The 22657-nt window shown below is 40.1% G+C and overlaps 1 protein-coding gene across 2 annotated transcripts in view; it reads right to left on the minus strand.

Annotated features, from left to right (window-relative positions):
- LOC115768007 (GAS2-like protein pickled eggs) overlaps positions 1-22657 on the minus strand; it is a 78105-nt gene that overhangs the window by 23894 nt on the left and 31554 nt on the right. For both annotated transcript variants that reach the window (XM_030712416.1, XM_030712417.1), the window contains exon 4: positions 8265-8746. In XM_030712416.1, the coding sequence (XP_030568276.1) occupies positions 8265-8432 (168 nt within the window). In that variant the 5' untranslated portion in view covers positions 8433-8746. The remainder of the gene's footprint in view (positions 1-8264; positions 8747-22657) is intronic.

Below are 22657 nucleotides of genomic sequence, written 5' to 3' on the forward strand. Positions count from 1 at the left end.
ACTTGCCTGAAGCGATCTTGATCTCAGCTGTGGCACATGCCACAGAACGTGGCCAGTTCAATAACAATGGCCAGCGCTGAACAAAGGCGAGTTTTCAATTGTGGCGCGCACAGTGGCGGCCACTTACAAGAACTTTAACACGCCAGAGTTCAAATTAGTCAGCAACACTCCATAAATCAGACAACGGAAAACAATCATAAAGTAACCGACCTGGCACCGGGCCACCAGGCCACCGGGCTCAGCGCCTTGCCATGCACAGATCTGGCGCTCTCTGGACACACGGGCAGCTGCGCTGTGCAAGAACTGCCAACTGGCCAATCGAGTTGGGCCGCCCGCTGCTCTGGGTCGAGCGATTAGCATACAATTTGCGAGGCAACTTGTTTTTGTTGCTGTTGTTGTTATTGTTGCATTGACAGCAATAAATAATAAAATTGCATGGCAATGCACTTTGCCAGGCGGATTAATCGCTGAGCTGAACAAACTGCAGCAAAGGATGGGTGAGATAACAAAAGGAATGCATGTACTAAGTATCAGGTATCAGCTAGATTAAATCAATATATCAAACTAATCAGTTACTTTCCTCTAGGTTCATAAGCAATTGCAATGCAATGCACTTTGTCAGTCGGATAGATCGCAAAGCTAAATAAACTGCAGCAATAGTTAACAGAAGGAATGTATAAAGTGTGTCTACAATCAGCTTCATTGGAATAATATATTAAGCTAATCGGTTTCTTTCTTATGTATTCCGGGTATTACATAGTGCGCTACAAAAATAAGCAGATATGCATTTGCAAAGCACTTTGTCAGGCGGATAAAACGCAAAACTAAACAAACTGCAAACTGTATTCATGGTGGGGAAACTAAGGTGACTAAGAAATTGTCGAGCATTAATTAATTTAATAACACATACACAAGTATTCTTTTTTCCCTATTTACAGTGTATTCAAAAGTCTTGTGTACTCGCCTGGGCAAGCATATTTATAGGGTGGCATAGCCATAAAAAATAACTGGCGTCTGTTGTTATTGTTGTTGTTGCTGTTGCTGCTGCGGCACAGTGTCGTACAAATTGCACCGTTAATAAAGTCAAAATCGGATTAGGCACGCCTCGGCCGACGCCTGCTTCCCTGCCCGTTGCCCCTAGCTGACCAACGGGGACCCAAATGGAGCTCAGCTGCACGCCCGTTGCCAAGTGGCCAACAGTTGGTCAACTGGACACACACTTGCAGATTGGGACCCACAGATGCAGATAGATATTTGATCTGTTGGCCGAAAATGCCAAACAATAAATTGGCACTAATGAATTTGATTCATTTCGATTTGCTTTTGGCAATAACTAAATCAACATTGCGGGCTGACAGTTGTCATAAGGCAAGACTGACCCATATGTGTCCGACGGTAGGAAAAGGAGTGCCAGCAGCGAAAAATTTATGAACATAACTATGCGCATATCTTGATAGATTTAACAAAACTGCAAATTGTAGTTACAAGCTGATCGCAAGATATATCAAATTGAATAAATCAACATTCGGAATGTACAAGTCAACAAACATTCAGCTAAACATGTCCTTCAAATTCCTAGCTTGGCAAGCAAATAGCATAATATAAATATGGCATAATTTATGGTCTAGATATAATTATAAAATATCATTTAAAAAGTTGTTTTCAGGTGCTACAAATTCATCTTTGTTTTAGTAAATTATTTAAGCTATGATACTGAGAAATACAGATAAGCGTGGAAATCATGCAAATCATTCCATGAATTGCGTTCGATTGGTTCATAATCATGCTTAACATATTATCTATTACGAGTTGGAACCCTAAAAAGATGCCCATTTCCACGTGGATATTGCGAAAAGCGTGAAAGAATTCTCACATGCGGCTGGAACTTGCCAAAAGATTGGTTTTTGATCTGAGTATATACGAAAACTGATAAAAAGGCAAGCTAAACTATGTTATAAATGTATTAGAATTGATATTGTAAGACAAGGTTGGCTTATATCCATATGCATACGTATGGTTAGGATCAACGATCAACTGGAATTGCATTGTGCCACGTCCGTGTCGACGCTCAGCGGCATTTATGTATGTATCTGCAAAATTTCCCAATAACTTTTTGCCACTTGGTATGCATGGAGGTAGCCAATAAATGAGCAGGCGGCAGCGGGACTCAATTGAGGAGGCAACGACCCAAGTTGGACTATAAAATTGAATGGGCTCACGAAGTGTTTTGGGGCCCAGCGAGTCACGAACCAGCTGCGACTGATTAAGAAGAATTCTCAGTTAATATCAATGTCGAAATGCTATTTGTTTTTATTTTTATTTATGTTACAGCGGCAATTTATTGGTTTATTATACACATCTTGCACTGTGTGTGTTGGCCAAACATGAACCAAATATATTGTGCAGTGTTGTAAAACGTTCATGGCTGACTGAACGTTATCGATAAGCGGCGACTATCGCTCACGCACAACGGCAATTCGTGGAAAATACCGTTGTTTTTCTCTTCAACGGGAATTCATTGAATGATTTGGACACACTAAAGCATAATTGGTAGAGAATTTCTTGGTTTTTCTTGGATACATTTTCTCTGCTTCCCCATACTATAGATTCGTGTGCGTATTCGTTTCTGGCGGGGCACTTGCCATAATCACAACGACCATTTAATTGAGCCCCGGGCAGTAGCTTTTTTAGGCAAATTGGAGCTGGGTAAGCAATGCATTCAGTACGTACCGATCGAAAAGAGGTTGGGACAGGTACGGGGGCTGGGGCAGGGGCGGGGGCATGGGCTCCTATCGGCGATAATTGGCAGTGCGAGTGTTTGGCCAATTAAAAGCAGTCGTCGGCTTTATCAAATTCAATTAGTTGACTCGAGAAATCGTTGACAGCAGGCCCCAAAACAAAAATAAACAAATAAATGGAAGATAAACTATGGCACTTAAAAAAAAAAAAACAAAAACTAAGTAGAAAAAAATAGATATTCCGCCAAAACGAACTTAAGATACACTTGCAGTTCGATTTGACTAAATGAGATTTCTGGAAATTCCACCCGCAAGTGTGGAAAATTGACGGTTTGATCGTGTGCAAGTGTTTCGTTTATACTCCGATCGACTTCAAACTCATCTTTGTAAAAACTCATTTAAAGTCGAATCCATCCTTTCTGTGCGAAAAATGGGCGAAGGTCTATATATTCAAAAGAACTTATGGAATACGCGATTTTAAAGTTCCATCAGCAGGCGTGAAATATAAGCGGGAAACGCTTCAACGAAACCGTTTTGTTTACAATGCGATCGGATTTAAACCTATTTCCAAAGACTTTTGTCATATCGTTCCTATTGGGTAAAAATACCTAATATAAAATATCTATGCAAATATTCTATGGTAACGGAAAATGAGGTTATGTTTGAAATTTGTAGAAAAAAACTTGACCCGGGCTAAGCTGGGCATATTATTAGTAGTATATTTAGTAGTATATTATTATATGTATAGCTTAAAAACCAAAATTAAGAAGTTCTGCTTGCTGTATGACATAATAATTATAGTTGCAAAAGGTCTGCGAGCGTATTTAATCTTCCGCATTTTGATGAATTTCTCAGCACTGTGGATGATAATCGCTGTGATCTTTGTGGCTAGATAGATTTGTATCTGCGAGTTTGTGTAGTTAGTTGTGCGTTAATTGCAGCACAGCTGCGGCACATAATAATATCTGGTCATTAATTAGCCAGATACAAATGTATCTATGTATCTTTTGCACGTGGATCGTTAGACAATTCGCTAATGATTGCCGCTAACGACCTGAGTACGCTAATTGGCAATGTACAGAACACCCGAAGAGTGGCAGATACAGATAAATGAATATATATATATGTTATATATATATATATAAAGCATAAATATACATTTATATATATGTATAAAAAGGAGCATAATTAATACACACGCGCACGCCTTGGTTGTTTGCGATGAAGACATGCCCGTTGCCTTAGTTTTCATTCAACTAAAGCGCGCATCCATAAGATACAAAGATACAAATGTATCTGCGTCTGTTGCTGCTGTTGCTGCTGCTGCTGCAACTGCCACGCCGCTTCGTGAGTTTCAATTAAAGTTCCATTAACGCTTCGCGACACACACAATTATCAAAAATTAAATTTATGCTTATGACATTTCCGGCAGCAGTCCCACACTCCGGCCAACCCCTCCCGGGATGCAAAATCGAAATGCTACGCCTCTGACTGGATAAATAAATATATAGTTATGCCATGCAGTTCAGTTCAGTTCAGTTTAGTTCATTTTGTGTATTTAAAGACAGGCCCGTCCGAAGATCAAAGCGAGTTTATGATTATATGCTTCGCGCATATCCATCACCATATGCAGCTGATATAATCCCAAAAAGCAACAAAAAGGGGAACAGAACCAAAAAAAACACACATTTCTGACCAGGCTCTAGGTGAAAATATGTGTAGAGTTCTAGCTGTGTGTGCTTGTGTGTGTGTGTGTGTGTGTGTGTTGATACCCTGTACCTAAAAATGGACATATATGTATCATACGCTGTACAAATCTATGTTATTTTTTGATAGATCGATAAATATCGGTTTTAAAACAAGGATATTGAGGCGTATCCCAAAGTTTATTAGAGCTTCAGACGCCATATTTTGTGCCATTAAGCTATTTTTTTTTTACTTAACAATCGATAAAAAGTTGAAAATTGTACCTAAATCGATATATATCGATATTCTATTTGTACCATTTCACAAGTTAAATGCAACGCGCCAAACAAATCGATTAATATCGATGTTCTATTTGCCGTATCCAATTTTCATCAAACATTTTAAACATCAAATTATCGATAAATCCGAAAATGTTATCTAAATCGATAAATATCGATGTTATTTTTGGATAGTTGAATACAACACAACGAAATTTTGCTATAAAGTTGCCGTTAAACAGTTTTAGTATCAAATTACCGATATATCCCAAAATTCTGCCTTTAACGATAAAAAGCGACACATCGATAATAATCGATAAATGCAACACACGATAAACATGTGTTGAATATCATATTTAGTTGTTATGTAGCTTTTATTAATTTTGAACTATAAGAATCGTTCTTATGGTGGGGCCGGACAAACAGAGTATCCTCAGTTGTGTGGGCATGCGTGCTGCGTGCTGCTTACAGGGTATCTGCCAGTTGATCACTCGCGACTAGAGCACGCTCACTTGTTACCTACAGGAATAGCCGGCAACAATGCAACAGCCGCAACAGTCGCACACAGCGGGAGAGCCCACAAGATGCAACGTTCCCGATACGAGTCGCTCTGCCGCAGGAATATTCAGCCTTAGCGCAGCTTTGTGCCGCATTCAGTTGGTCCGACAGGCAACAACAACAATAACAAGAACAACAGCAACAACAGCAACAACGACGACAACCCAGTCAAGACAAATTGTCTACGCGTTGAGGTCTTGGCTATTGGCCTCCAGCGTGACGTTGTCGGTGCTGCACAGACGCTGGCGCCAGTAGCCGCGGGCAGCGCCACTCAGCGCCCATAATCACAACAAGCATGGCAATGGCACAAACCACACACACACACACACATACACACACACACACACACACACACACACACACACACACACACACAGGCACACACACAGTCGCAATGGGCAGAGGTTTATGGCATGCGCCACGTAACCGAAACCGAAACCAAAACCAAAACAGGCAACGGCAACGCATCGGTAATTAAAAGTGGCATAATGGAATTTGCTGCAGTCAAGAAGATATAGGCAAGTGAGGGAGACAAAAAACGGGGGATAGAGAGAGAGAGGGGGGGAGAGGGCGGGCCAAGCTAGATCTGAAGTGCTTCCCCCCATTACCAAGGAATTGCACAACAGTTGTTTAAAATATGCAGCAATTTCAACAAATTAAACCAATCTCTAGAATCTGGCATAGTTAGGAAATTCGCATGCCGACATATTTACAGAGAATCAAATGCATAGCTATATACTTATATTTGTAAGAAAACATTATACAAAAAATAGACATAGCCTAACAGAGCTAAATGTGCAAGCAGCTATTTAACATGAACTGTACCAGCAGAATTTTTGTTTTATCATTTTTTTAAAGTTTCGATTTGACACAGAGAGTATAATGTTCGAAACATTGGATCTTAGGCATTAAAAAGATCATATATTAAAATTTAAACCTATCAATATTGTACATTTACAAGCAGACATTTAACATGAACTTTAGCAGCAACTGCTATCCTTTTATATTTGAGAGAAAACAAACAACGTATTAAGCATTATAATCGAGATGTACCGTATGCCATGCCATATATTTTGACAAGAAACTAACTATCCTGTAATTCTATAAGTCATCTTTATATCGTCCTTATTGTTAAATTTAAGGTCAACTAAGTGAACGTAATGTTTGCCTAAATAAATGATGATTATCTATAGAATTTATCCTGAGGATAAATTGAAGATACAGTTATAACTGTCAAAGTTTGAGACTTCAAAGGACGAATTTTACTATTTCAAGTAGTGGAACTGCTCGTTAATGGTTCGGTAATGGAAAAGCAAATGCAGTTGCTTCTGCTAAGGATGAGGTTGAATGGCCAGCCCCTAAAACAAGCCGAAGTGGAGCATATGAAACAGAAACTTGACTGTGGCCACTTCACAGGCTGGAAACAGAGAGTGCAACATTTTAAGCGCTCACAAAACACATTTGCATTTGTGGCAAACGGCAAGCATATCCAGGTGGATGGGCCTTTGGCCGTGCCACATTCAGGCACAACGAACGGAGGTAACCCCATTCAAGTTCCAGTTGCAGCTGGGAGCTAATGGTGTGTGGGCTAGTAAGGAGCTTTGACCTGCCCACCAGAGGCTAAGACAAATGCATGACGAAAGTGTTTTGGTCGGGGTTGTCAGGATGTAACACTGGGCTAACTAATCCCACCCGACCTCCTTCTCCTCACACCACCAAGACATGCTCCACAATGAGCTGAAAGCCGGATGGGCTGTAGATAGCGTGCCGCTGTAGTGCACTGGTGCATGCATGCTTCATGCCATAAATACAGCCATCAAAAGCGGCCCACTGACTGACTGATTGACTGATTGACTGACTTGCTGCCTGACCGAATGCCTGGCCAGAATAGGAGCAGGTCAAATGCATGAATAACCAGCGCCTTTAATTGATTGACCAGCTGACTAACTGACTGAATGACTGATTGACTGATTAACAAAGGAAGAAGTCCAAATGCAACCAAAAGTCCGTAACACCTTATTGATTGACTAATTGATTGATTGACGTACTGGCTGACTTATTGCCTGAATGACTGACTGATTGATTGACTGACTGAGTTACCAAATGACAGACTGTAGCTTAAATACATCCGTGAGTCTGCGAAACAGCAGCGCCTTAAACACCTAACTGATTGACTGATTGATTAACTGACTTACTGCCCGACTAACTGGCTAAGTGAGTGACTGAGTTACCGCCTGCCCAGAAAATCAGCTGCCCAAATTCACCTGTAAGTCTGTGACTCACAAGCGTTTTTAACACCTTGCTGATTGACTGACTGACGTACTGACTGACTGACTGTTCATAAAAGCAGCAGCCCAAATGCATCCGTGCAGCGTCAGTGCCTTTAGCACCTAACCAAACAAACATCAATAGTCACAGATGCAAATGCAGTTGCAGTTGCAGTTGCAGCTGCTGCGCCCACTAATCAGAGGGATGTGTGAAGTTAGTTTTACGAGCCCAGACTCGGACCTGGGAGCTGCAGTCCAAAACCAAACTGTGCATCATCTGCCTGAAATGTGTGCCAGAGCTTTTTTCACATTTAGCTTTGTTTATGCGTCAGTCGAACAGCTGCCGCCCATAAAAAGATTGCTTACCACTCGCGTACACCCCTATGGAGAGGGGGGCTAATCAAATGCTCGCATGCTAGTTTTCTCATCTGTCTGTTAAATTTCATGTTAGCTGGCAAGCAATTCAATATGCAATGGCTTTTTGGCTTTTGTTCAGTCAAAATGTCAGGTAAATGTCAAAATTATTCAGAAAGATGGCAACTCTATTAATTTAGTTTAAATTCTTGTTTCCCAACACTGTTTGGTGTTGCCAAGTGTGCAAAGCGTTAGCATTGCTCGTTAACTTTTTAACTGGCAGTTAAATTGCCTGATTGCAATTGTGAATTGAAACTAAGAGCATTCGTGCTCATATAAAAGTTGAAGTGCATGTCAAAGCGCTTGTTAAATTTAGAACTTACCTTGCAGAGCGCAACGCCCGTATCCAGACGATCCATAAAGTTCTCCGCATTGATGCTCAGCTCCGGATAGAGTGTGCTCAGCCATTCAGCGAGATCCTCCTTCATGGCCTCCAGATACTCTTCACTGGACTTGAATGGCCTATAAGGCCGCGCCTCGAGCATTGCCATGGCGCCCAAAGATCTGTCGTTTAAGTTTATCGCTTGATTGTAAACTCGTTCTATTCGAAATTTATCGCTGCTCTGTGGCGTTAATCGTAATGGCTTGAGGAGGGGGAAGCTATTAAATTCAACTAGTTATCGTGCATGGATTTCACACGCTCTTCGCTTAGGGTTCGGCTAACACCAGAGAGTCTTGCATTGTCTCGTTCGTTTAGTAAAGAGAGTACAGTTACTAAGTAGCTCTCTCTCTTTCTCTCTCTCTGTCTCTCTCCCACTCTCCTTGCTCTTTATTAAAGCTTTCACTCGTTATATCTGTGTAAGTTCTGCAAAGATAGTTAAGATAAAATGTTAAAATTGGAAAATTTGTTTTACAATTGTAAGCAATATAAATTCTAGCTATTCAGTGTTTCATTTCCGCGTTCCCTCTGTAAATCTTTTTGTAGGTTATAGTTCAAAGAGTTAGCGCATGTTTGAAGAACACAAAGAAGGCTTTAGAAAGCTTACTTCATTTAAGATTTAATTTTTAAACATTATTATTTGAGAATGTAGCTCTTTTCTGGGAAAACAGTTGAATTGGAACAAACTTTTCATTAATGCTCAAAATCTTTTTCTTTTTCAAGCAAAATTATGAACAAGTGTTTCTTTCCAGTATTCCACTTGCGAGCAACTAAAGAATCGGTGCATATCGAACATCTTTTCATATATAAGTAGAAGCAAGTGAAAAGTCATGAGTGTTCCATTCCAGCATTCCCGTTATATATTTGCAGGAAAGAGTTAGAAATCGAAATAGTATTTGGATAAAGCAGGAATGTATGGAAGACCTCTTAAAATAAAACAATAATCGATGGTTAGCTAGCATTTGCGCGAGTGTTCCATTCCATTATTCCCTTATAGGTAATTACGGACAGAAATGTATAAGAAAAACGATAATAAAATAAATAACAAGCATATTTAGCAGACAGCAGCGAAAACGTGAATAAATGAATGAATTGAGCGAACGAGCGAAACAAGGCGAATAGAATTCTTGCTGAAAGTGAAAACCGGAACATGCCGGCATTAAAACCGAACGTAACAAATGAAGTGCACGTTCAGGAATCTGATTAAGATATATAAAAAAAACACACACACACACAGCACATACAACTGGCATCATAAATTTCAATATGTGCATTTCCCATTAAATCTGCATTCCAAATGCATATTTGCTCTTAATGGATTGTCACAAGTCGCTGCTGCTGCCCGCTGCTCCCCGATGCTGCCCGCTGCTGCCCGCTGCTGCCCGCCGCTCCCCGCTGCTGCTGCTGCTCCCCGCTGCTTGCCACATGCAACAAGCAGCATGATGTTGCAGCCGCAGCCCCCGCTGCCCTCGCTTTGCCAGTGGAAATGAATGAATGTACATTGAAACGAGCTGCGCAAATTTATGACTATGGAACTGCAGCTGACATAATTATGGGACACAAAACCACAATAGCAGCAGCAGCAGCAGCAGGGGCAGCAGCAGCAGCAGGGGCAGCAGCAACAACAACAACAACAACAAATTATACAAATAAAATCAATAAATAAAACATAAAAGTGACTCGCGGCGGTCGGTTACTTAAAAGCCTCTGCAAAAGCAACAACTATATACAACACAAGACTGCGCGAGTCGGGTGTGCACGACTTGAAGATGCCCTAGACACAAATACACACACTTGTGCTTCCCCTAACCTTCGACGTTCGGCGTTTAGAGTACGATTTCTATGAAACTTTCAGAGCTTCAATATGTATAAAAGAGCAAATATATTCTTCTTCATTTAGGAGAAGCGACTTATCAAGATTGCAAGTGCCTATAATATTTATGCTATGCCTAAAGAAACAAGTTTCATAAAGCGATATTTATCGATATTAGGCAAATGCATGAAGATATGAGAAGAAGCACAGGCAACTACTATATATACATTATGAGGGAGAGAGAAAATGCTTTCTTCTGCCTGTTGCATACAATTGCGGAAAACTAGCATACTCGCATACAAGTCTTAAAATCGATATTTATCGATATCGATAAGAAGAAGCATAAGCAACTACTTAGTATATATACATATGTACATTATGAGGGAGCAAATGCTTTCTTCTGCCTGCTGCATATATGCGCAGAAAACTAGCATGCCCTTCTGACTGCAGGGTATAAAACGTATATGTATATATGCATTGCTGCTGGGTGCCCATCTTAATCGTCTTGCCAGCGGCAACAACAATGGCCAATGGTCACACCTGGTCCATACCTGCCAGCACCTAAGCTCATCTCAGCGTGCCACCGCCACCAACGCCCCCCTCGGCCGGCAAACACTTACCGCAGCTAATTAGCGGTAAGCTCAATTGAACTGTGAACTTCATGAGCTGCAACAGCTTTGTGGCAGGCGAAGATTAATGCAACCGCAACTGGTCTGGTCTGGTCTGGCCTGGTCTGGCCTGGTCTGGCTGCGGCCAAATGTTGTCTGGCTGGGCAATGGCAAATCCCGAATTAACCGAAGGCTATTCCAACCATAAAACTTATCGCTTATCTATTTATCAAATTGCCGTTGCATAAGCTGTTGCAAGCGGCACGAAGCATGCGAATTCAATCATGCCGCTGACCTTGCTGGAGTCGTAGAACCCATTTCGTGACATCGGGCATGACGACCACAGTGAACACCGTGATGGCGCCTCTTCGGCGTTCCGTACCTTATAATCAAGAGCAATAAATACTTGATCATATTATGCTCTATTTATTTGATAAACTCTCTGCCTTCTTATGCCTAATTCATACATTGTCTAACTCGACTTTTATTCCCATTATTTTATACCTATCAACTCATGCTTTATTATACCTTGAACCCATTAAAAATGGGTATACGGGTATATTGTATTTGTGCAAAATCCAAATATATGTAACAGGCAGAAGGAAGCATCTCCGACCCCATAAAGTATATATATTCTTGATCAGCACCAATAGCCGAGTCGATCTAGCCATGTCCGTCTGTCGTCTGTCCGTCCGTCCGTCCGTCCGTATGTATGAGCGCAAGGCTCTCAGAACCTATAAGAGCTAGAGACTTTCCAAGCAATCGATAAGAATCGATATCGATATCCTGTTTTTTGGGCAATTTTGGTAAATAAGAGTCACCAAACTTGACATATAGCTTCTAAAATAGAATATATATATGCATTTGATGTTGGAAGAAGAGGGTTCAGGGTACCCCTAGTCGGGAGCTAACGACTAGAACCTCTTACTTGTTATAATTTACATTTGCGATGCCCGATTTCTTATAGATAATCTGTGCCTATTTTGCAAATTTTGTATAGCTTATATCTTTTAATTTATGCCTTATTTTGTTATGCTATTATGTCTTATTACTAATGCCTTATGCCATTAAACTAATACCTTATATGTTATGCCTTTATGTCTTATACCTGATGCCTTCCAACATTAAATGAATACCTTATAATTTATACCTTATTCGTCATGGCTTTTAGCTTAAAGGACTTTGCTTGACTTTGTGTCCCATACTCTATATTTTATGCCTTTTCAATGCCTAATAGCTTATCCCAAATATTAAACATGCCTCATTATATGTTTTTGCCTCGTATTTTATACCTTCTCCCTTCGAACGCATACGTCTGCCTCTTATACGCCTGTCTTATATTTTGTGCCTTGTGACTTGGTTCTTATACTTTATGCCTCTTCCTTATGCCACACATCTCATACCTTATAATTTATACCATTTTACATGAAATCCAAAGTCTTATAGCTTATACCTTGCTCCTTAGGCACAAGACCCAGAGTTTCAGTTGCACTTTCTTTAAACGATTAAGACTTCTGAATCTAAAGCGCAACTTTCTCGCCAAAAACACAATTCGTACAATTTTATTGAAATCCATTTTTTTTTGTGACTTAGTCAAAAGAAACAAAATTAAATTAAAGAAAAACAATCGCATATGCAATCGCGTTTCGGTTTCGGTTTTTATACTCTTTTCTGGTTTTATTTTTTCGCTATTGCCATTTATGTAACCTCTCGGGCAATCCAACGATTCGACGACGACGACGACGACGTGGTCTTAATTAAGCTCCAGCTTTACACACTTTACTTAACTCACAGCTCGCCACTTTGGCGCATTAAAAACAAGCAAAACTTAATACGGACTGCAAAGGAAAGCTAAATATGCTTAATTGTGAACGCAACGAATTCTGAATGCACTAACAGCCAAATACGGACTAGCCTTTCGGTTCGGTTCTGGTTGGATGTAATAAAAACGGGCAAAAATAAATTCAATCGGGCGTGTTCGACCCGAAGATACCCTGACCTAGCGTTCAGCTGTCTTTAAGAGCATTCTAGCTGCCTTTTTCCAATCTTTATAAACATTTTTTTTAGGCCGGCAAGAGTGTGTGCATACCAAAGCGCAAGGCTCTACCTTCAAGAACAATGGGGTTTTCCATTCTAAAGGCAATGGGGGGGAAATATCAAAAAATTGAAAATTCTCATCTTCTAATCTGCATATTCTATATAACAAACTTAATGTCCAATTTAGTGCAGGTAGCTGCTATAAATCTCGAGTTATGCTTAAAATGCAATGGATCAAAATCGATATTTATCGATATGATAAGAACGTTCGGCATAGGATTTAATAAACTTTAGTAAGAAAATAAAACGTAACTTCGAGTTATGCTTAAAAAACCACGAACTATTATCGATAATTATCGATATTTTAAAAAAAGATGATATAGAAAAAACATTGTAAAACATAAAATCAAGTGTCAGTTGACTTAGGCTTCAAATACAAAGACTCAAAATCGATATTTTCGATTACTAAAAATTGCATCGAAAAGAACATGATAACGCTATCTGCGTATGGCATAAACGAACACCATGACTCAAAATCGGTATATATCGATAATTTCAAAGTGAAATTGTAAAAAACATTCTGGGCAGGGTAACGAGAAAAAAATATATTTCAAATTTCCAGTCCCAATTTCAAGTTATGCTTAAGAGACAAGAACTCAAAATCGATATTTATCGATATATTGCAACTAAAATTGAAGAAAAACACGTTTCGCGTACATAAATATTTGCAAATTTATGTCTCAATTTCGAGTTATGCCTAACAAAAATAAGGATTAAAAATCGATATTTATCGATGTTTTAAAAATAAAATCGTGGCAAATATGATAAGCATGGTCGACAATAAATATTGAAAATTCAAAGTCTGAAGCTTTTCTCGATCTGCTGATCAGCAATATATATATATACATATATATGTATAGATATATATATATAATTTTTACCCATTTTCAATTGTTGCCCGTAAACCCGGAAATGTTCTGCATAAATAACGAGATTGATTGATTCAGAAGTCGATTTTGTTGGACTTGTCTTAGCTCTTGCATAATTCGCAGCTATGTTTCAATACGCTACGTGAATTTTACACACACACACACATTTGCCCGTCTGAAATGTTGGCTAATTAGTGGTATTGATGGGGCGACTAATAACAGTTTGATAGGTTGGCTATTTCTTCTTTTGGGTATTTGTGCAACATTTGATTGGAAATTGTAGCAAAGCAATGCGCCCCGGGGTCTTGGAATTGGGTGGTAACTGTTCGTCTTTTGATATTTTGATATTTTCGCTGGGGTTGCGTAAATTTGGCCAGATCGATCAGCTGAATGAGTGAATGAATGGGTGAATAGTATGTAAGTATATAAACATTGATTGATCGCGGCGATCAATGGTTGCGTGTGCCACGCCCCCCCATTGAGAGATTCAAACCAAAAAATATGCAAATTTGCGCATATTATTATTGATTTGCATGTATTTCGCTTTGTTCGACTCTTTCTCCGGCTCCTCAAATTCAAATATTCGACTCTTTAAATGATTAGCGGTATTTTTGAAAGTGAATTTAATTAAAAATCCAAATTGTGCATAGGATGCACCAAACCCCAAACCCCAATCGCCAATCGCAATCGCATGCTTATAAGGCCAATCGCCAGTTACCCGTAAAAAAAAAAAAACTCGACTGGTAATTGAATTTTTCGCGAATTTGGCGAATTGCAATTTGAATTTGTCTTTTGGCTTTCGCAATTCGTATGTATTTGTCGCTTTATGTGGATTGTGCACATAAGAACCAAAATGCGTGTTACCCAACAAAAAACAACTTTCTTTTGGGCTTTGTTTTTCGGCTAGTTTCAAAATACTCAGTTAGTCGAAGTTTGACATATGGCAGAAACTTGCTTGACAGATCTGTAAAACATATAGAATTTAACGTATTTCCTTTTTGTTTCAGGTATCGATATCTTTGCCGATAGCATGGAATATCATCAGAAACGATATCGATATCATGGGACATCATCGGGTACGATATCGATACTTCGATAACACTGCGCTGTGTCGCTTATTATCTTATCGATATACAATATGTTTACATTGATTACATTCAAATCACATTCAATTGATTGTTGTCATGTAATTGCCGTGCTTCTTCTTCTTCTTTAAGTTTAGTTGCGAAGAGTTTTACAAAATACGTTCAAACTTGGTATATGGAAGAGTTATGAATAACTGATGTTTCTTTTATATATATAGGAAATATTCTTGATCAGAGTTGAGGAGATAAAGTCGTGTCCCTTTTAGCTTCTAAATTTAAATTTCTATTGCAGACTGATCGGCTGGATATGCTTACTATATCCTACATTATTTCATCATATATGTTAAGGATCGCTTGCAGATAGAAATATATGTTTTTTTTTTTTTGAAGATTATTCAAATCTTCTTTAAGACTTTCTTCATATTTCGTTTGTTAAAAATTGTTGTAGAATATTATTTAATTGAAAAGCATTTTATTTGATTGCAAACAGTTAAAGAAATGAATTTCAACCTGAATCTGAATCAAATAAACGCTATCAAAACAATTGCGTTAATGGATTTGTTAGGATTCCAATTCAATTTCTTAGCATGTTTTGCGTTTCAATTTATGATAGTTTCTCTTAGTTTGTTGTTTTTCGTTGTTGTTTGTAATGCTTTATTGAACAGTTTTTCATTATCACTCGACTCGCTGATAGCTTTACGAAATTGGTGGTGTGCATGTTCGAGTGGCTGTCTCTGGATCTCTGGATAGGTGCTTCAACATGCCGTTAAGTGTGAATTGCGACAACAACAACAACAACAAAAGGCACTTTCGAACACTGGTTTTTGGTTGAAAAATTGTAACATCGTATCACAACAAAGCGACAAGACGACGACAACAACAACAACAACAAGGCTCAAAATAATTGTTGACGCTTTCAATTAACAATTGCCGTTTGATAGATGAGACAGCTTGTTGCAAGCGTAATTCCGACTTGTTGTTGTTATTGGGTCATACACACACACACACACACACGCTCTTGATATTGCACAATGGCAATTAATATGCGTGTGTGTGTGTGTGCGCATTGCGGGTGTTAGCTCGTGTGAACTTGATCTAGCCAAAAGAGTCAGCTCCGCATCGCTGCCATTAACGGTTCCAGTTCCAGTTCCAGTTCCGTTCCGATTGGCGATTGCGTTATCGATATCGATATGTCGATATCGATTGGCAGCTAGCAATTTGCTTGGCACTTGCTGGCGATTTATGACATCAAATCTTGAATGCAAACAGAGACATTTGCCATGCGGCGCATGTGGCACGAATTTGAAGCGTTTGTTGCACTTCGCATCTGTCAGTTTTCAGATTTCAGTGTCGAGATGTTTTGTCTTTTATTTTCTTTGTTGCATGCAACGTTTGAAGCTCGGCTGAAGGAGCAGAGATGTGGAGACGTGTTGCAGACGACACACACAGGGTACATAATTTTGACAGCAACTGTGCCTGGGCCTCTCCCTCTCCCTCTCTCTCTCACTGTCTCACTCTCTCTCTCTCTGTGTGTGTGTGCAGCATGAGTGGCATTCCGAGTGCGGGAATCAATGCAACAACAACAACAACAACAACAAGCGCCGTCCTCAAGTGCAAGAGTTATTTTCACAAGTTATTATCTATCCATTTATCCATTGAGCCAACAGCCCAACAGGCACTTCAATGCAACAGCTCAACACCCTATGTCGCCCCTAATAGCCCGCACCTACTACCCCCCTCCCCCCCTTGGCACACACTTCCCGTACCCTAGCCCCAACATGAACACACACAGTCTGGCATGTGTAAAGCCCCGTGATGGATGCGTTCGCACTGCGCTGCGGCTGTTGCTCATTTTAAATACCCTGTAATGGTAAGCTTAAGCAAGAGTCATGCTCAATCAGGGCATAGCCATGCAGAAGCCATATTACATGATCTATAGTCCATTTAAGATTCTTATTGATTTAACCTCAGCACAGCTGAGAAGTGTCGTATATAGCTTACATTTTTATCAAATAAACAGCTGAACAACATTTCACACATTTTATATGGCACTCTACATGTTGGCTTCAACTATTTACAGGGTATTTGGCAGTCACGTTTGCCTGCGTCCTGTACGCTTTTACATGTTTTCTTTTTGTCGGCTTAGTTTCTCTGCGCGCCTTTGTCCGTGCTGCATTTCCATATGCGCAGCAATGACATTGTCATCGCCAACGTCATCATCATCTTTGTCAACATCATCATGATGTTCATAATGAGCTTTTAGTGTTGCCATAAATGTCGTCACTTGATTTTTAGGGTAAATGCACTGTGCCGCGACCAGCAGGGAAAATCAATAGGGTCGTCGCCCACGCGACGGCGCCGCCTCAGACAAAGGATCAGAGCGAACCGAGGCTGCAAACCCAATTCGAATCGAACCGGTTCGCGGCCGGAATTTCAATCAAATTTTGAAAATGAGCTGAATCATAGAACGAATCAGTTGCAAAAGAAAAACTGAATGCCTATTCGAACTAAAATGAATTGCTCTTCAAATATGCTGAGCGTCTCCCGGCCCCAACCAGATGGTAAATTTTGGATTGAGACATTTCTATTAGGTGAACGAAAAATTAAACAAGCCCAGATTTGAGCCAAGTCCAAAACCAGGAACCGCAGCTAAAGCTAGTGAACCGGTGCGAACGGTGAACGGAACCAGTGACAAAATTTATTGAACTTGCCAGCCCTGGAACAAACTACTTTCCGGGCAGACATTGGCCATTGGCCAAATCAGTTGGCGCCGCTTTTGTCGGGTGCCAACTGACTAAAAGGACGACGACCTTGGCTAAGACAGCCATTGGGCACAGACAAAGAGTAAGGAGGAGGGGAGGGAAGGGGAGGGGAGGGGCCGACGGGGCGGATTGAGTCACAGCGTGTTGCATGCTTCACACCGTAAATTATGCCTCGAACTGTGCCCAAAACTGATTTTAACCTTCGACGTTTGTTCGCTCGATTTGCTGTTGTTGTTTTTATTTTATAAATAAAGACTTGGTTGGGCAACACGAAACTTGAGAAGAACAACAGCAAATGTTTGAGAAATGTCGCACAAAGCAGCACACGTACACACACATGTGTATGTGTTTGTGTGTGTGCACAACAACAACAACAACAGACAGCGACAAGTTAAGAATTCGAAACAAGAAACGCAACTTAAGCTGCGTAGGTTTCTTAAGTAACTTCAAATGTTTTGATTAGACTTTAAATGACAACAACAACAACAAAGACACACACACACAGAGACAGCGAGACAGACTGACAGACACAAGCTACAAAGGCTGTGAATGCCAAATGGCAACTCGATGTCGGAGTCGAAGTCCAAACTCAAAGTCGAACCCAAAAACCAAAGCCGAACTCGCACTCGCAGTCGCAATCGCACTCGCAGTCGCATTCGAACTCGAACTCGAAGTCAACTCATTTGCGCAGTCGCAGCCGCTGCCCGTTGAGTGTGGGTTGCCTCAAAAAAGATCTTTGAGAACTGCCAACTGCCAACTGCCAACTGCGAACTGAGACAACAGATCTGAGAACTGCGCTGCGCTCAGACATAAAAACTGCCGCCGTTTTTTTGCTGCCTTGTTTTAATACCCTGTACCCACCAAAAATGGGTAAAGCGGGTATTATGTATGCGTGCAAATGTATGTAACAGGCAGAAGGAACCATTTCCGACACCATAAAGTATGCATATATTCTTGATCGGCCGAGTCGAGCTAGTCGATCGGTAATCGATAACTTGTCCCGTTTCCAAGTAAAAATCGATATCGAACACGGGTTTTTAGACCAAATCTTGTAAGTTATAAGAGATACAGCCGCCAAACTTGACATAAAGCTTCTAGACTAGGATATATATGTATATCAAGTATCTTTAAGGCACAATTTTATTGCGATTGACTTTTGATGGTCGGAAGCTCCTTACTTGTTTATATTTGCCTTTTATTTTGATAACGTTAAAGCCGACTTTTGTATGCCTTAACCTCAATCTGACTGTGAGCTGAAACATAAAACTCGAAGATCTTATTAAATTATGGAGAAAAATTATAGTTAAAGCCTAATTTGATGTTCAAGTGTGATTCTCATTTATACTTGATATTTTTTGTATTTTGTTGTTTGTGTTGCTGGTATTCGAAAGCTTTAATTTTATATTTATTTACTTTGCTTCAATCAAATAATTTAACATGCTGTCAAACTCGAATTGCTTCCTTTTCGATAGTTTTTATAGGCTCCGCTGTCAATCAAAATAAAGCAGACAGTTCAGAAATAGCTGTAAACAATTTCGAGGGAGCTGCCACCTTGCAAAAAGGAAGCAGCATAACAGAGCGGCGTTGCCACATAGCTTACAAATATTCCCGACGAGCTGACAAGCTGACAGGCACTTTGACAGCAACATGAGAGAGAAGATAGATACAAGTTAGTAAGAGAGGGATAGAGTGAAATTTGTTTTGGGAAACAAATCTGGAATTTCGCGCAGTGTAGCCTGTTGGCGTGTGGTTCAAATTCCAAGTTCCTTTTCTTATTTATTAATTTTGAATTTAAAATATTTCTTCTTTGCGTAATGAGTTGTGAAAATAACAAGCAAATTGATAAAGCAGGGTGCAGAGTTTTTGTTATTGTTTTTGTTTTTGGCGCACACGTTTATTTTCGAGTGTAGCTGTATCTTTTGCCTTAGCTGTAGCTGTAGCTGTATCTGTATCTGTAGCTGCGTCTGTTTCGAGTATCTGTAACTGTCGTTCGCGTTATCCGTGCGATAAATAATCGACTGGCTGCTTGGGTGGCAGCAAGCTGCCTGGCAAAACTTGCTACGGCCAAGTAAGACTGCTTAAGGCGGCAGTGCCGGACTAGAAGATACCCTGTAGCTGGTGACGAGCAAAATTGAAAAATTTCTAATCTATTTTTAATAGACGTATTGCGATGCATCTAGCTTCAATAGACTTCGAGTTACGAGTACGTAAGCCAAGGCTCAAAATCGATATTTATCGATATTATCTAAATGGAAGAAGCTTTAAAATAAGCTCGTTCTGCGTATGAGACACTACTTTATATTGAGTTTTAAGCCAGCAAAATGAAGGTGAAAATGCGTTTTTCTACCTGTTACATACATTTCCACAGAATCAACATACACTGCTCTAAATTGGAGCAGGGTATTAAAAACAAATGCAGCTTTTTGTAGGAGTTGTTAATGTTATTGTAAATGCTGTTCTTGTTGTTGTAGCTGTTTCTAACTTCTTGGAGTGGCTTTCATTAAGCATAAGCGAAACGTGTAAGTGCGGACTTGGCCAAAGATAAACGAGCGCAGCGTCTCGGCTCTGCTCGGCTCGACTGGGCTCAAGACGCCGCTTCAAGGCGGCAAACTCAAGAGTGGCCTTTTGTGTTGTTGCTGTTGCCGTTCTGAGCTCAAGTAGTTGGCTTGAACGCTGTCCGGCAACGCAGCTGCGCATCTCAAACATTGTATCTGTATCTGTGTCTGTGCCTCTTCGGTGTATCTGCAGCTGTGTGCGGCAGACCCGCACTTGACCTTGAACTTGTACAGGTTTACTTTTGTTTTCTTTGGCCGTTGCCTCGTTTGGCTTTTGCCGTTGCCGATGCTCTTCAACTCTTGTGTTGTTGCCTTTCTTTCAGCTTAAGACTTTTGTACTATAATACCCTAGCCGCGGGCTTTTTCATTTTGTCATGCGTCTTAATGCAACTTTGCTGCTGGAAACGATCGGATTACGGGAAGAATCGATCGATATGAAACAGACTGAGCAATCGTGAGCTTTATTATTCTCCTCACATATCAGCAAGTTCGTCTCAAAAGGGTATTTAATCTTCGATGTGCTTGCTTGCTGCTGTTGCCTTTTGGCCTTTTGGTGTCCGCGCGAACCTAATCAGGCTTAATGCCGTTGCGTCGCCTCGGCTTGTGGCACTTTATCGGGCCAGGATTATGAGCGACACCCCAACAACGAGGAACGAACGACCGAGACACGTTTCCAGGAATCCTTTTACAGCTTTCAACTTATGTAGAACCCAATTTGATACGTACTTTAATTTATATGCAAAGATTTATGCGCTTTATGAAATGCCAAACACACACACACACACACACCTAAGGCATTTTTGGTATCTGGACATTCAAGATTCTCAATCTGGCTGCGCATCCTTAAGCTCAATAATTCTTCTACCCGATTATTGTTTGCTTTTTATATAAAAAACACTTTGAAGCCTAACGAAGAGTTTAACAATAGTTCTCACATAACTCCTTTATTTACTATTTTTTCCACGACCCTTTTGGTTATCTTCGTGTAGTTCTAGTAAAAAATAAAATGGATTTTCAGAGCGCAGCAGAACATGATATATGGGCTAGTATTACAGCACTGGAAATGGCATAGCATAAAAAATCTCTATTATATACATATGGCCATATGGGATGCACACGAAGCGTAACAATTTCTCCATGAGCAAATTTGCCACATGCAGAGTCAAGTGCCTGACAATCTGAAGCTGCACAAACTGAAAACTCAGCTGTAAGACAGTCTCTGTTCAGATCTAAGCAAAAGCTTGATTAGATTAGTTGCGCAGAGTTACAGCTGTAGTAGAAGATGCACGTGCAGATAAAGATAGATGCAGATTCATTTAAACACACAGATACAGATACAGATACAGATACAGATACAGATACAGATACACATACAGATACAGATACAGATACAGATACAGATACAGATACAGATACAGATACAGATACAGATACAGATACAGATACAGCTACAGATACAGATACAGATACAGATACAGATACAGATACAGATACAGATACAGATACAGATACAGATACAGATACAGATACAGATACAGATACAGATACAGATACAGATACAGATACAGATACAGATACAGATACAGATACAGATACAGATACAGATACAGATACAGATACAGATACAGATACAGATACAGATACAGATACAGATACAGATACAGATACAGATACAGATACAGATACAGATACAGATACAGATACAGATACAGATACAGATACAGATACAGATACAGATACAGATACAGATACAGATACAGATACAGATACAGATACAGATACAGATACAGATACAGATACAGATACAGATACAGATACAGATACAGATACAGATACAGATACAGATACAGATACAGATACAGATACAGATACAGATACAGATACAGATACAGATACAGATACAGATACAGATACAGATACAGATACAGATACAGATACAGATACAGATACAGATACAGATACAGATACAGATACAGATACAGATACAGATACAGATACAGATACAGATAGAAATGCAGATGCAGATGATGATACAGATACAGATACATCAATGACAAATGACATTGGACATGCTGACAGTGGCAATTGGAACCAGATCCAGAGCTGTGACACAATTGCCCGATATCAAATAACAAGAACAATAACAACAATTTAGTCAAGAACTAACTGAGAGAGCAAGAAATGTAACAATAGCAGCAAAGAGAGACGAAAACAGAAGTAGAAGTGGAAGGAGAGACAGAGACAGCAGCAGAGTGAGTTCGAGCTTGGACATGAACATAATTGGCATTTGGTTGCATTAGACATGGTGCAACTGCTCGGCTGAGCGCTGCGTCAGGTGAGAGTTATGCGTTGTTGTTAATTAACCATTTATGGCCTGATTGCAGCGACAGACAATGAGGCAAACAGACAGACGGACGGACGCTAGAGAAAAGTATAACGAGGTCAGCTCTCAAGTTGTTATCCAAGCTAAGTCTAAGCTGCGTCAGAGCCAGGCCATGGAGGCGCCTCAAAGGTTCAAAGTCAAACTCATAGCTGAGCAACAAAATTC

The sequence above is a fragment of the Drosophila novamexicana genome, unplaced genomic scaffold (assembly GCF_003285875.2).
Source record: "Drosophila novamexicana strain 15010-1031.04,08,12 unplaced genomic scaffold, DnovRS2.1 tig00001554-arrow-arrow-pilon, whole genome shotgun sequence".
Classification (NCBI taxonomy): domain Eukaryota; kingdom Metazoa; phylum Arthropoda; class Insecta; order Diptera; family Drosophilidae; genus Drosophila; species Drosophila novamexicana.